The sequence below is a fragment of the Poecilia reticulata genome, chromosome 12, assembly GCF_904066995.2.
Source record: "Poecilia reticulata chromosome 12, P_reticulata-male-v2, whole genome shotgun sequence".
Lineage (NCBI taxonomy): Eukaryota > Metazoa > Chordata > Actinopteri > Cyprinodontiformes > Poeciliidae > Poecilia > Poecilia reticulata.
The window spans coordinates 18,602,323-18,615,390 of record NC_088841.1 but is presented as its reverse complement, the minus strand read 5'-3'; the positions used below and the strand labels follow the sequence as shown (position 1 = coordinate 18,615,390).

The 13,068-nt window shown below is 40.7% G+C and overlaps 1 protein-coding gene across 1 annotated transcript in view; it reads right to left on the bottom strand.

Annotated features, from left to right (window-relative positions):
• Positions 1-8,903: 8,903 nt before the first annotated feature.
• The window catches only part of trabd2a (TraB domain containing 2A), a 55,287-nt gene continuing 51,122 nt past the window's right edge, over positions 8,904-13,068 (bottom strand). Inside the window, exons 6-7 of the mRNA XM_008423926.3 lie at positions 11,707-11,979; positions 8,904-10,224 (exon numbers count right to left, since the gene is read on the bottom strand). Of these exons, the coding sequence (XP_008422148.2) occupies positions 10,020-10,224; positions 11,707-11,979 (478 nt within the window). The 3' untranslated portion in view covers positions 8,904-10,019. The remainder of the gene's footprint in view (positions 10,225-11,706; positions 11,980-13,068) is intronic.

Below are 13,068 nucleotides of genomic sequence, written 5' to 3'. Positions count from 1 at the left end.
TTACGATCGCAGACGAGCCAACCAAACACACAAGCCGACATGTAGCCGCCGATTGTAGCAACAGTGGGAGAAACAAAGACGCACTCACCTTGCAGCGGCCTGCCCAACTATAAAGGCAAATGCCCCGCCCACCAATCAAAGGTGCGCTTCTAGCTGCACCCAGTGCACAGAGTGGGGGAGGGTGGAACACCATCCCACCACACCTCATATATAATATAATGAACAAAACTGTACCAGATGCATTGATGTCTTGTATCACCATCAATATTGATACTATAAGCAAAAGCAATACAAAATAAAGTATTATTAAGTTGATTTAAAGGTCATTTAAAGGATTGTAGCAACAGTGGGAGAAACAAAGACGCACTCACCTTGCAGCGGCCTGCCCAAGTATAAAGGCAAATGCCCCGCCCACCAATCAAAGGTGCGCTTCTAGCTGCACCCAGTGCACAGAGTGGGGGAGGGTGGAACACCATCCCACCACACCTCATATATAATATAATGAACAAAACTGTACCAGATGCATTGATGTCTTGTATCACCATCAATATTGATACTATAGGCAAAAACAATACAAAATAAAGTATTATTAAGTTGATTTAAAGGTAATTTTGCAGGTTACCAATGCTAGTTTCATTAAACCTTAATCTGCAACTTATTAAACATTTCATCTATATGTTAATGTTTTCCACCATAAGCTATGACTACTCCTTGTTTTCTACTTACTTGTTCCATTTTGAAAGCAGGCACTGGTTTGTTAAGTGTTTCTGGAGTACTTTCATGCATTTGTCAGTTCAAATGTCGCATTTTCAAAACAGTTAACCTGCAGGCCTAAACAGCAGTACTCGTGATCAGAGTGGCACATTGTATTTGCAAAAGGCACTAACCATGCCAAAACTTTTAAAATAGGATAGATTATTCTACACTAACAGCAGAATTTGCATCTACATAATCTGTTTTCTGGGTGTTTTAATTCTCCTTTTATAACTTTCTTTAGTTTTGCATACTACCTTAACCAAAATGCTGAAATCTACACAACTTATATCTGCAGAATTCCAGCATAGCCTCTTTTTGTTTTTTTTCAATTGTCGTTGAAGCGAAAAACAACCTGCTTGCAGAAATCAGCAGGTCATTAGAGGTGGAATAAATTACATTAAAAGCACAAGTATGAAATGGTGAAGAACTCTTAATAGCTCAGGTGCTATTAAGATGAAGGAGGCCTCAATCTTTGTCCTTGCCTTGATGCCACATGGGTGTAAATAACTGCAGGGTTAATGAGGTGTTCCACATGTGGGAGCTTACATTTATTTTCTGATAAACTCCTTGCAGGCACAACATCATTCCTTGCTTCTTCTAATGGCATTTTAATAGTCATTAGTTTATAATATCGCTCGGCCGTCCGTGCATGGGGGGATGACAGGTATTAGGATCACGAGGTGTATATACCTTTGTATGAGTGTTTATGGGGAATGCCGAGTAATTGCCTCTAATGATAGGAGGAACAAAATGAGCTAATAAAAGAAAACACAGAAGGCAGATACAAGATTAATATGAGGGTAGGACAAACTTTGACATCACTTCTGTACCTCTTCAAAAAAATCTGTTTTTTTTTTCTTTTTCAGGAGTTCAAGTGACTACAAATTCTTAGACATGAAAACAAAGAGGTAAAATTCCTCAAGGTGTCACGCATTTTGTTATTTTATGAGGGCCTGCCATAGCAATGCAAGGAGAACAATGCACTGCATTGTGAAGCAATTAGGATATGAGGAACAGGTGGAAATGGAGGCACACTGGTAAGCTGAGGAAAAGTGAAAGGGGCAAAGCTCACAGCTGAGAGACAGAGAACATATAACCTGTAACTAAAAAAAAGTTAAACAAGGAACACTAAAGAACCTCAATTTACATGTACAAATGGAAAAACACTTCTCCTTGGGCTGCCACCTTATCGTGGTGGAGGGGTTTGAGTGTCCCAATGATCCTAGGAGCTATGCTGTCTGGGGCTTTATGCCCCTGGTAGGGTCACCCAAGGCAGACAGGTCCTAGGTGAGGAACCAGACAAAGCGCAACCCGATGACCCCCTTATGATGGAGACGAACTTTGGATCTGGCGTTCCCTCGCCCGGACGCGGGTCACCGGGACCCAACTCTGGAGCCAGGCCTGGAGGTGGGGCACGATGGCGAGCGCCTGGTGGCCGGGCTTTTACCCACGGAGCCCGGCCGGGCTCAGTCCGAAGAGGAGACGTGGGTCCCCCTTCCAATGGGCTCACCACCTGTCGGAGGGGCCAAAGGGGTCGGGTGCATTGTGTTACAGGCGGCAGCCGAGGGAGGGGACCCTGGCTGTCTGATCCTCGACTGCAGAAGCCGGCCCTTGGGACGTGGAACGTCACCTCTCTGGTGGGGAAGGAACCGGAGCTAGTGTGCGAGGCTGAGAGGTTCCGGCTAGAAATAGTCGGCCTCACCTCAACGCATGGCTCTGGTTCTGGAACCAGTCTCCTTGAGAGGGGCTGGACGTACTTCCACTCTGGAGTTGCCCACGGTGAGAGGCGCCGGGCAGGAGTGGGCATACTTGTTGCCCCCCATCTTGGCGTCTGTATGTTGGGGTTTACCCCGGTGAATGAGAGGGTAGCCTCCCTCCGCCTATGGGTGGGGGGACGGGTTCTGAGTGTTGTCTATGCTTACGGGCCTATCTCTAATAATCTGAACAGCAGTTCAGATTACCCATCCTTTTTGAAGTCCTTAGAGGGGGTACTGGAGAGTGCCCCTCCTGGGGACTCCCTTGTTCTACTGGGGGACTTCAACGCTCACGTGGGCAATGACGGTGAGACCTGGAGGGGTGTGGTTGGGAGGAACGCGCCCCCCCCAGAGTTCCTTAAGGCTCTGGATGTTGTATGGTTGTGTTGGCTCACACGACTCTGCAATATCGCACGGACATCGGGGGAAGTTCCCCTGGATTGGCAGACTGGGGTGGTGGTCCCCCTGTTTAAAAAGGGGACTGGAGGGTGTGCTCCTATAGGGGGGTCACACTCTTAAGCCTCCCTGTTAAGATCTATTCAGGGGTCCTGGAGAGGAGGGTCCGTCGGATAGTGGAACCTCGGATTCCGTTGGATAGTGGAACTTCGGATTCAGGAAGAGCAGTGTGGTTTTCGACTTGGTTGTGGAACACTGGACCAGCTCTACACCCTCAGCAGGGTCCTGGAGGGTGCATGGGAGTTCGCCCAACCAGTCTACATGTGTTTTGTGGACTTGGAGAAGGCGTTCGACCGTGTCCCTCGGGGGGCCGTGTGGGGGGTACTCCGGGAGTATGGGGTACAGGGCCCTTTGATACGGGCTGTCAGATCCCTGTATGACCAGTGTCAGAGTCTGGTCCGCATTACCGGCATTAAGTCGGGCTCGTTTCCGGTGAGAGTTGGACTCCGCCAAGGCTGCCCTTTATCACCGATTCTGTTCATTATTTTCATGGACAGAATTTCTAGGCGCAGCCAAGGTGTTGAGGGGATCAGTTTTGGTGGCCTTAGGATCGCATCTCTGCTTTTTGCGGATGATGTGGTTCTGTTGGCTTCATCAGAACGTGATCTGCAGCTCTCACTGGAGCGGTTCGCAGCCGAGTGTGAAGCGGCCGGGATGAGGCTCAGTGCCTCCAAATCCGAGGCCATGGTCTTGAGCCGGAAAAGGGTAGAGTGCCTTTTCCGGGTCAGGGGGGTCGTCCTGCCTCAAGTTGAGGAGTTTAAGTATCTGGGGATCTTGTTCACGAATGACGGAAGAAGGGAGCGGGAAATCGATAGGCGGATTGGGGCAGCATCTGCCGTGAAGCGTGCGCTTTACCGGTCCGTCGTGGTGAAGAGAGAGCTGAGTCAAAAAGCGAAGCTCTCGATTTACCGGTCGATCTACGTTCCCACCCTCATCTATGGTCATCAGCTTTGGGTCATGACCGAAAGAACGAGATCACAGGTACAAGCGGCCGAAATGGGTTTCCTCCACAGGGTGGCTGGGCTCTCCCTTAGAGATAGGCTGAGAAGCTCGGTCATCCGGGAGGGACTCAGAGTAGAGCTGCTGCTCCTCCACGTCGAGAAGAGCCAGTTCAGGTGGCTCGGGCATCTGGTAAGGATGCCTACTGGACGCCTCCCTGGTGAGGTGTTCCGGGCACGTCCCACAGGGAGGAGGCCTCGGGGAAGACCCAGGACACGCTGGAGGGACTATGTCTCTCGGCTGGCCTGGGAACGGAGCTGGAAGAAGTGGCTGGGGAGAGGGAAGTCTGGGCCTCCCTTCTGAAGCTGCTGCCCCCGCGATCCGACCCCGGATAAGCGGCAGAAAATGGATGGATGGATGGATGGATGGATGGATGGATGGATGGATGGATGGATGGATGGATGGATGGATGGATGGATGGAAACTGAAAATAACTAAAACTAGTATGTAACTTTATAAATGTTTTATTTTTTTTACAACATGCTATTATTTGTTGTTGTTGTTGATTTTACTTCTAAAAGGGAGCTGAGTATAAAGCAACATGGCAGACTGCCAAAACAAGCAAAGGAAAGTCAGATATGCTCTTCAATCAAACAAATCAAATGATAGTAACTTACCTGCCTAACTTGGCGAAACAGGAAAAGAGGATCAAAATAAAAACATTTTAAAAACTGCAGTCCACCCCTACAAACTCCTCCAAATCACATGCAAATTGTGAAGGTGAATACTGTATGCACATCAAATGTAAAGGTATGGCAGCGTCATCTTACAAGTTAGATCCTTGTGGGTAGCCAAAACTTTCTCAGACTGTGACTGATTTGGCTGAATGACAGTTCCTGACTTTGCAGCCAGAGGGAGGCATTTGACACAGTTTGACTGATGTTTGCTGCCAGGCACATTTCTTTACAGAGATGTCTTATCTTGATCTACATTTTTCTTTTAGGGTAAATAACAGTAGAAAACATGTAAAGTTATGAGCAAAGCAATATATTCAGAATGTTCTTCAAAAATCCTAACTTTTTAACTGCAAGTGTTTTCTCCTCTATTCAGATACTGGGTGTGTAGTTAACTTTAAGAAACTTTAAGGGAAGCAGTTTTTAGTCTATATAAGGTAGAGAACAGAAATAGCAAAACTGCAAATAAAAATTTCAACCTATGCGTGAAAAATTTGTGGCTTTATAGTGCATGTGTTAGGAGCCCAGAGACTCACTTCTGGTATGACGTGAGAGTGTGTGCTTGGCTTTCTGGACTAACAGTGCATTTATAATCGTCTATGATTGTACATTTCTTGAATTTGAGCTCGAAGTGTGGGCTTTCTTCTTTTCATAGCACTTCTCAGAAAAAAAAAAAAAAAATCATTCTCGTGAATGGGATCCATTGACCCGAGCTGGAACTGAGTGACACCCTGTGGTGCCGTGCCAGCACAAAAACGGCTCATTTGTTTATAAACTGACAATCAAAGGCAGGCCGACCTTGAGAAGCACTGAGAGACACAAAACATGGTTTTGTTCTGAAACCCCAACAAAACCAAAAAAATTGATGTTTTAACTGTGCATGAATGACATCTCTTTTGGGTAAGTACTGTTATTTTTTCTGCAAGAAAGACGTCCAATATTTGATTACAGAAAGAAATCTTGATTTTAGTTATTCTCTACAAGGTTTTCCTTTGAGCCTACTTTAAAAAAAAGAAGAAAAAAAAAGCATTTCGACTGTGCAAAGACAAGAATTTTTGAGGTAACAGAATCCTTCCCCTGGTTGCATCCTTCAGTTTTGACAATAAACAAACTCAGACTGATTTTCAAGTTTGTTTGTTTTTTTTGTTTGTTTTTTTAAGTAAACTGACATGAAATGTATTCTTTTTAATCAATACTCATATAGTTTATCAGTATGCAATGTTTTGCATTATTTTACTTTTTGCTACTTTTCTATTGGTTAATCACCAGTCTGGGCTCTGTTAAAAGTTTTAAACTCTGTTGTTAAGCTGTTATAAAAACTTGACTGAATAAAATTCAGATTTTTTTATCACAAGTTATTGACTTTTAGATTACCATTGCTTTAGGTGAATGCAGTAACTATTAAGACATTTCTTAAACACACTCTAGATGTACAGGATCAGAGACATAGAAGTAAAACAGAAACACACGGAATAACTTTTTGTAAAAAAAAAAAATAATGAGTTGACCTTGTGCAGCAAAAATCTACAGTAAGATTGGTAGATTTTATGACCAGGGCTGATGGCACGTCTTTATTTTTGTCTATAGTTTCATGTTTTACAGGAAACAGGAGTCTGCAGAGACATCTGCTTTTAATTTCTCCAGGTTCAGTTGGCCACCCAACCTCCAGTCCAATGTGGTGTGCTTCTGTAGGAACCGACTTTCTGAATAGATTTACGCAAAAAGAAAAATAAATATATATTTTAAAATATTTTATATAATTTGGACAAGTTCATGAAGTTCTCTTGGTAAAAAAAAATATTCCATGTGTTGTCTGCTTGCTTGACTTCAATGTGGTTATGAGGTGACTCAATGTGCATTACGCTGTACGTTAGATAGCATTTAAGGTGAATACAGTAAACATAATTTCCTCCAGCTAGTTTACGTCCATCATATTAGTGTTCACTGAGCCCTCAACTTTCAGAAAGGCGTTTTCTATGGCATCGAGTTGAATGTTTTAACCATCGTTGTTTGTTAATAATTGCAAAAGCCTCAGAGTGAAAATATGTCAAAGAAGTGAAGAATCCCTCAGTAAAGAGGTCAGCTGATGATTACCGACCTTCCTGTTTGAAGGTAAGACTTTGGTTTAAGTTTTAAAGGATTTTTTTTATTATTCTCGACTGCAGGTAACTATTGTGGCTTGACTCCTGACATTCCCGCTGTTCGTCAAGCTGTGTTTCAAATAGTAAATGAGCTACAACATCTGTCAGCAAGAGCACTCAACAGGAGGCAATTAGGGGAGTGACCTGCAACTTTGTTTGTTTGCTCTTTTATGGAATGACTGAGTGACTTACGTGGTTTGTTGTTTTTAAGATGTTTCGAGTTACATGGAACAGATCGAAACCGTCATTTAGAATTGCACGCTGTCTTTAACATGATGTAAGTTTGATGCCTTGGAGCCATAAGACTGACTTATGGCTTAAGCGATACAACTAAAGAGCTGTTTTACCCTTCACAATCACACAATGAAATGTTCCAGTATTTGATCTCAGTTTGGCAAATGTCTGTCATTAATTAGAAGATACAAAAAAAATATGAAAGGTTTTACATGTCATTTGTATGTTGAATATGAATTTTTCATCAGTGTCAAATATAACCAGGCTGGCCTTGGTCCAGCTGCTAATTGGTCAGTGAAATATTTTTATTTTAATAAAAGAAACATTCACATAAAACACTTTCCGTGGGGCTCATGGCAGCATTTATCTCTGTGATGAAAACATCAAAAATGTTCAGTAATGTAATTCAAGAAATAAGCACACTTTCATGGTCTATCTCTGAAATCTCCTTATTATCCTGCACACGTAGATAAGCCCGTCCAAAGCGCAGCTCCACCTTAAATGAAAGCGCAAGCTAAATAGTCAATTAGCTATCTTTTCCTGTTGACAGAACAAATCTATTAACTTCCATTTCCTGTACTTCGAAAAGATCACTTGCTGCTCCAGTTTCCTGTTTGCTCCAGTATGTTCCCTTGTTGCTACAGTGTCTTTAGTTTGTTTAGCTTGTCTCAGATCTTAAACAACTTATAATAGCAGCGTTTATTAGAGAATATTTGAACAGCCGGTTAACATGCCATGAATTATCAATAGTTGAACAATGGCAGCAATGTTTACAATCCCATTTACAGGTTTGAATGAGTTTATAATGGAAATGGTATAACATTTAAAAGTAGTTTCATCATATTTCTGCAATTCAAAATCTAACACTTTTAATTTTGATAGACCGAGAGATTTCTGACAGCGATAGACATAAACATTGCAGAATTTAAATCTCAAACTTTGCTGCATAAAAGACATAAAAATAAACATTGTCCAACGTGTCAAAAAGCTATCCAGTTATAGCTAATTAATAGCATAAATTATTTTACCTGAACAAAAACTGATATGAACTATTGGACTTGGATTTAACAGTTATATTTGTTTTTACTTGCATGTAGCTACTGCTAAATAATTATGTTTAGTTTCCAACAGTTTTCCTCACATATTTTGGTTTTGTTCCCTCAGGGTTGTTTTCTAGTAATCATCACCCCAGGTTTTCTCTCAGTCATCTTTAGATCAACTAGTTGTCTCTTGTGATTTTCCCCTTCTTTACTGCCTCCATTTCTTTGTTATGGATCTTAAGTGACACAATTCCGATTTTTTATTTTTATTTTTTGTCAGACCGGATTTTTGTTTTTGCCGGGGCCGTTCGCACTGCCAGTAAATGCGGCCTGTATGCGTTCTGCAGTGTGAACAGGCAAACGACCTGAAAGTGACCCGCATGCGCAGTAGAGGGCGCAATAGCGTCAGCGTTATCAGTGTTCTGCCAACCGCCATAAAAAGAAGAAGTGCTCAGTGTTTGCGGAAGTAAATATGGAGGCTAATGGTGGAACTTAACTTACACATTTGAAGTTGTTGTCCAACCGGAGCAACATATTAACAACTTAATCCTCATATAGTCCATCATGGTTGTTGTTTTTCTTCCTGCTTGCGCGCATCAGGACGTAGAATAGTGAGATTTGTTGAAAGAATCCGACATCTTCTATTCAGACTGAAAAGATCGGATACAGGTGGCATTACGTCATAAAAAAAATCGGAATTGAGTCACTTTAGGCTGCAGTGTGAACGCAGCCTGAAAACAAAAGATTTCATTCTCAGAATTCTGACTTCTGTTCTACATATAAAAAAATAACAACAGTATTGACTTTCTTTAATTTTAATTAGTCAAAAAATGGCAATAAACAAAAGAGTGCGTCTAAATAAATATTTTATTGTTGATACTATTACAATTATCTTATTCCATAGATGACATGTGACTGTCCTAAAATACTACACTGTACATGCTCTACATGTGTGGACAGGCTTTATTATAACTGTAATATTATCACTATAATTATCTTGAAAATACAAAAAGCACATTTGGATACTGTAGTAACAAAAATATTTATAAAAAGTCTGAAAATGTTCTGTATGCTTTACAGGAAAGCTAATGTAGTTAAATAATTTAAACCTAATAATAAACAAAAATGAGTTCTTTCAACAAAGACAAACAAAGCAAGAAATAACACTGATAGATTAGATACAATACAATCATCTGTCCATATCACAACTTTCATTTCAGTGTGAAACATGACATGGGCTGTGGTGGTTAGTACCTGATGTCCTTTAAGGAATATGCTGCTCATTTATTCATCAATTCATATAAAAACCATGTTTCTCATCATTTGTATAGCCCTAAAATACAACTGTAGCATAAAAAAACTATGTACAATTTCCCCAACCAATACATTTAACAACATCAAAGAGATTGTAAATGAAAGAATAAATTAAGTTGTGAAGAACACTTCTGGCTGCAAACACAAGGCGTATAAGAGCTGACAGACTCACTCTCACAAGCAAGCACAGCATAAACACGCTAACTCATACAAGCACATTAAATACAAATGGTGCAAGTTTGTCTATGAAGAATTTTTATTATTAATGAATGCTCTAAACTGTATGTAAGTTGCAGGCACTAATGCTAACATCTGGCAAAAACGCAAATGAGACATGAGAAAATATTTCAGATTTTATTTCTTTCACTAGCGTTTTCGTTTGCAATTTTTGTGCAAAGTATTTTCATTGCAAAATAATAATTAAAAAAAACCTGTATTGTTCCAAGAAAACATGTTAAATTGTTTTTTTTATAATTATTTATTTATTTTATCTGAGCATCAGTCCACTGACATCAGTTCCAACTCAGGTTGCTCAAGCCTGACAGTTACATGTAAAATATTTTCTGGTGGGCCTCAGGTCCTGATTAGACCTCATTTGGGACTGAATTTAAACTCTTCAATGTTTTTATTACTAAAATAATTGATGTCCTGCTAGAGGACTGCAGACCCTTTCTGAAATACCAAAGCTATAAGTGTGAAGAGAAAAATAAGTAAGGCGTAGGGAAAGGAGGTGATGGGTGATGAAGACTGTAAGTGATGGTAGTTGTGCTGGCTGTAGACTCTGTTTGGCGGCTCCACTGTGATGTAGCCATTGATGATATGAACCAAAGGAGGAGGCGGAGACTGGATCATGGAGCTGCAGGAGGAAATAACAAGACAATAAGATAAATATATAACGCAACAATCCTAGTTTTCCCGCTCATTTTCTTACCAACGTTGGGTTAAATGGATTTGTCCTAACTGGCTTTATGGTTTAAACACCAACAAACAGTAATTGTAAATCCTAATCTCACATGTTTGAAATGAAAAATCATGTCACACTTCTGAAAAATGTTGGGAGGGGGATTCCAGCAAAACTTAGCCATAGAAAGCAAGTCTGTACAAACTAAAGCAACCAGGTTCTTTACTACATAACTATGCAACGACTGCATCAGAAAGTCTGATACTCTGACCATTTCTCCTTTTCAGACATTAAAATACACAGACATGCATAAGGAGTGCACTTTGTAGCAAGCATAAGAAACAGTCTGTTTCTTTTCCCATTTAAAATTCAGAGCCTTGCATAAAGAGAGAAAAATAATTTCCACTGACATAATGTAAAGAGCACTTTATATGACGTTTTCATCCTCTGCACATATTTGTTTTCTCTTTGGGTTGTCGTATTTAATTCACACAGTCCAGCTTTGTGTATGTCAGATGAAACTGGAAACTCTAAATGGCCCATAAGTGCTATTTATTGTGGACTGTGTTGGTTGACCCCATGACAAATGACTGGAAATGGAGACACTGAACAAATGGTTCTTCCTGATAAATGACTCTAGGAAATGGAAGAACAGAGTCCTAGCCTTTTTTGACAACTAAAATGAAAGCAAAATCTCGCTGTGACAAAACATACAGAAGTTTTTTTTCACACGGCAGGCAGCTCCTTTTTGTCAAAAAGGTGAGCTTGTTTTGTTCTGCGGTTAGTCCCTGCCTAGAGCGATGGTGAGAAGCAAGTCGGGTTCAATTGTCAAGTTGCTATTTTTACATGTAAGACACTGATACCAGCTCCAGAGAAGCGTGGATCTAATGTTTGTGTTCTGTAACTAAAAGAAGAGGACGGAGATTTGATATGTTGGCTGTTTGTTTGGTGATACGGTGGCTGTTTGAGCCCCCAGCATCACGTCAGGAAGTTCCCCACAGTCTTCTCACATACTTAATGAAGTAACGTGTTTATCTTCATTCGTTTACAATGTTTTCTTAAACAACTATTTCCAACTATTACAATTATAAACCATACTGGTTTATAGTACATGTTAGTCATGTTAGTACAAGTTTTTGGATTATTCTATTTTTAGGAGGAGATGAATAAACAACTTTAAAGGTTTTTAAAAGTAAAAGACGGATGGACGGACGTATAAAACTTGCTTTATTGTGGACAGTGACGCTAGCTTTTATGTATAAGTTTGACATTATGTTCTATAATGAATTCAAAGCGATTGTTGAATTGAAAAACCACACAAGCTAAATGTTGCACATTTTCTCACCCTTTAAAAAAAAGAACAAAAGCACTTTAAATCAGTTATTAAAAGTCCAAAATAAAGTAGTCATGCTATTTTTGGGCTTTCTGTCTCCTTACCTCTCTTCTATGCGTACCCAGAGGTCATTGAAATGTCGATTTTGTTGTTTCTTTTGCTTGTTCCGCCTCTTTTTCTTTAGCATCTTCTTCTCCGCTTTCTCTAGAAGGTCCAGGCTGTCTGCAGGAAGGAGCATGTGGGGCAGTGGGTCCTCTTCCTGGAGAACTCCCTGGTCCTCCTCCTTGTGTGGGATATCATGGAGGAAGGGTTCCAGAAGAGTAAAGTCATCCTCGTGATCCTCCAGTGATGCGGAAGCGGGTTTTGACGACGATCTCCTAAGCGATACAAACACATTAATAAGTTGAAGAACAGAAATGGGAAATGTGTTTTAAGCCTTTTATGAAGAAGCTCCTAATACACTTTGATTCTTCTCTGTTTGCTTTGACTCTCTTTGTGACCCATCAGCTTTGAAAAGGTTCACAAATATTGAATTACATTTCACATCTTTGCAGTTAAAGACTGCAAACACTAGGAAACCAAAATCAGGGACATATTCTTTTTTTTCCCTCCCAGGAACACGTGGACCTTTGAAACGTTGACACACCCATTCTGGGAGGAAGTTTTTCTTTTCTTTGATTTTAGTCAGCCATGACAAAATGAAGATGAAGGAGAAAAGCAAGACTGAAGAGGGGAGAGATGAATTTTGGAAGTATTGAAAAAGGGTGAGGAGATAATACAGTAAACAAGATGAAGTTTGATAGAAAATACATGCGCGTATGTGTGCACGCGTGTGTGCAAAAGCATTTTGTACAGTGTATATGGGTGTAGTGAAGCCTACAACACTTGATCTTCATAACATTTATTGACGGCTTTTCGGTTCCACGTGGATCTTTGTCAGGTTAAACATCTGCCAAGTTGTGGACATGTCTCATTGCTTTCTAAATGTTTGACCTGCTGAAGCATTGTAACATAAGCAATGATAACTACCACATCTGTGGACACGTCTTTAACATTGAATTATATCCACATACTTTAGAGCAGTGTGTTCTGCCATCCAGATGTTGTCTTTCTCGAAGAAGAACCCATTTGCTTTAGCAGAAACACATTACAAACGATGTCCTCGCTGTAAATTAGCCTTAAAGTGGTCCAGGGGTGTCATCCACAGACAGCAGTTAATGTGTTACGAGCGAAACGTTTTGCAAAAGACAAAAAAGTTTTTAAGTCCCTTTTAAAAAGCGAGGCACGGAAAGCATTTATCTTCAACTGCTCTCCTCGATCCTTATCACCTACAAACTTTCACAGAACCTGATGCGATGCAAATGTCATTTTTATTTCAGTCTACATAATAAATCACTCAGTTTCATTTCAGCTGCATTATTACACAAACGAGAGAACAAGAGCAGTAAAGTTTTTCGGACTCGCGT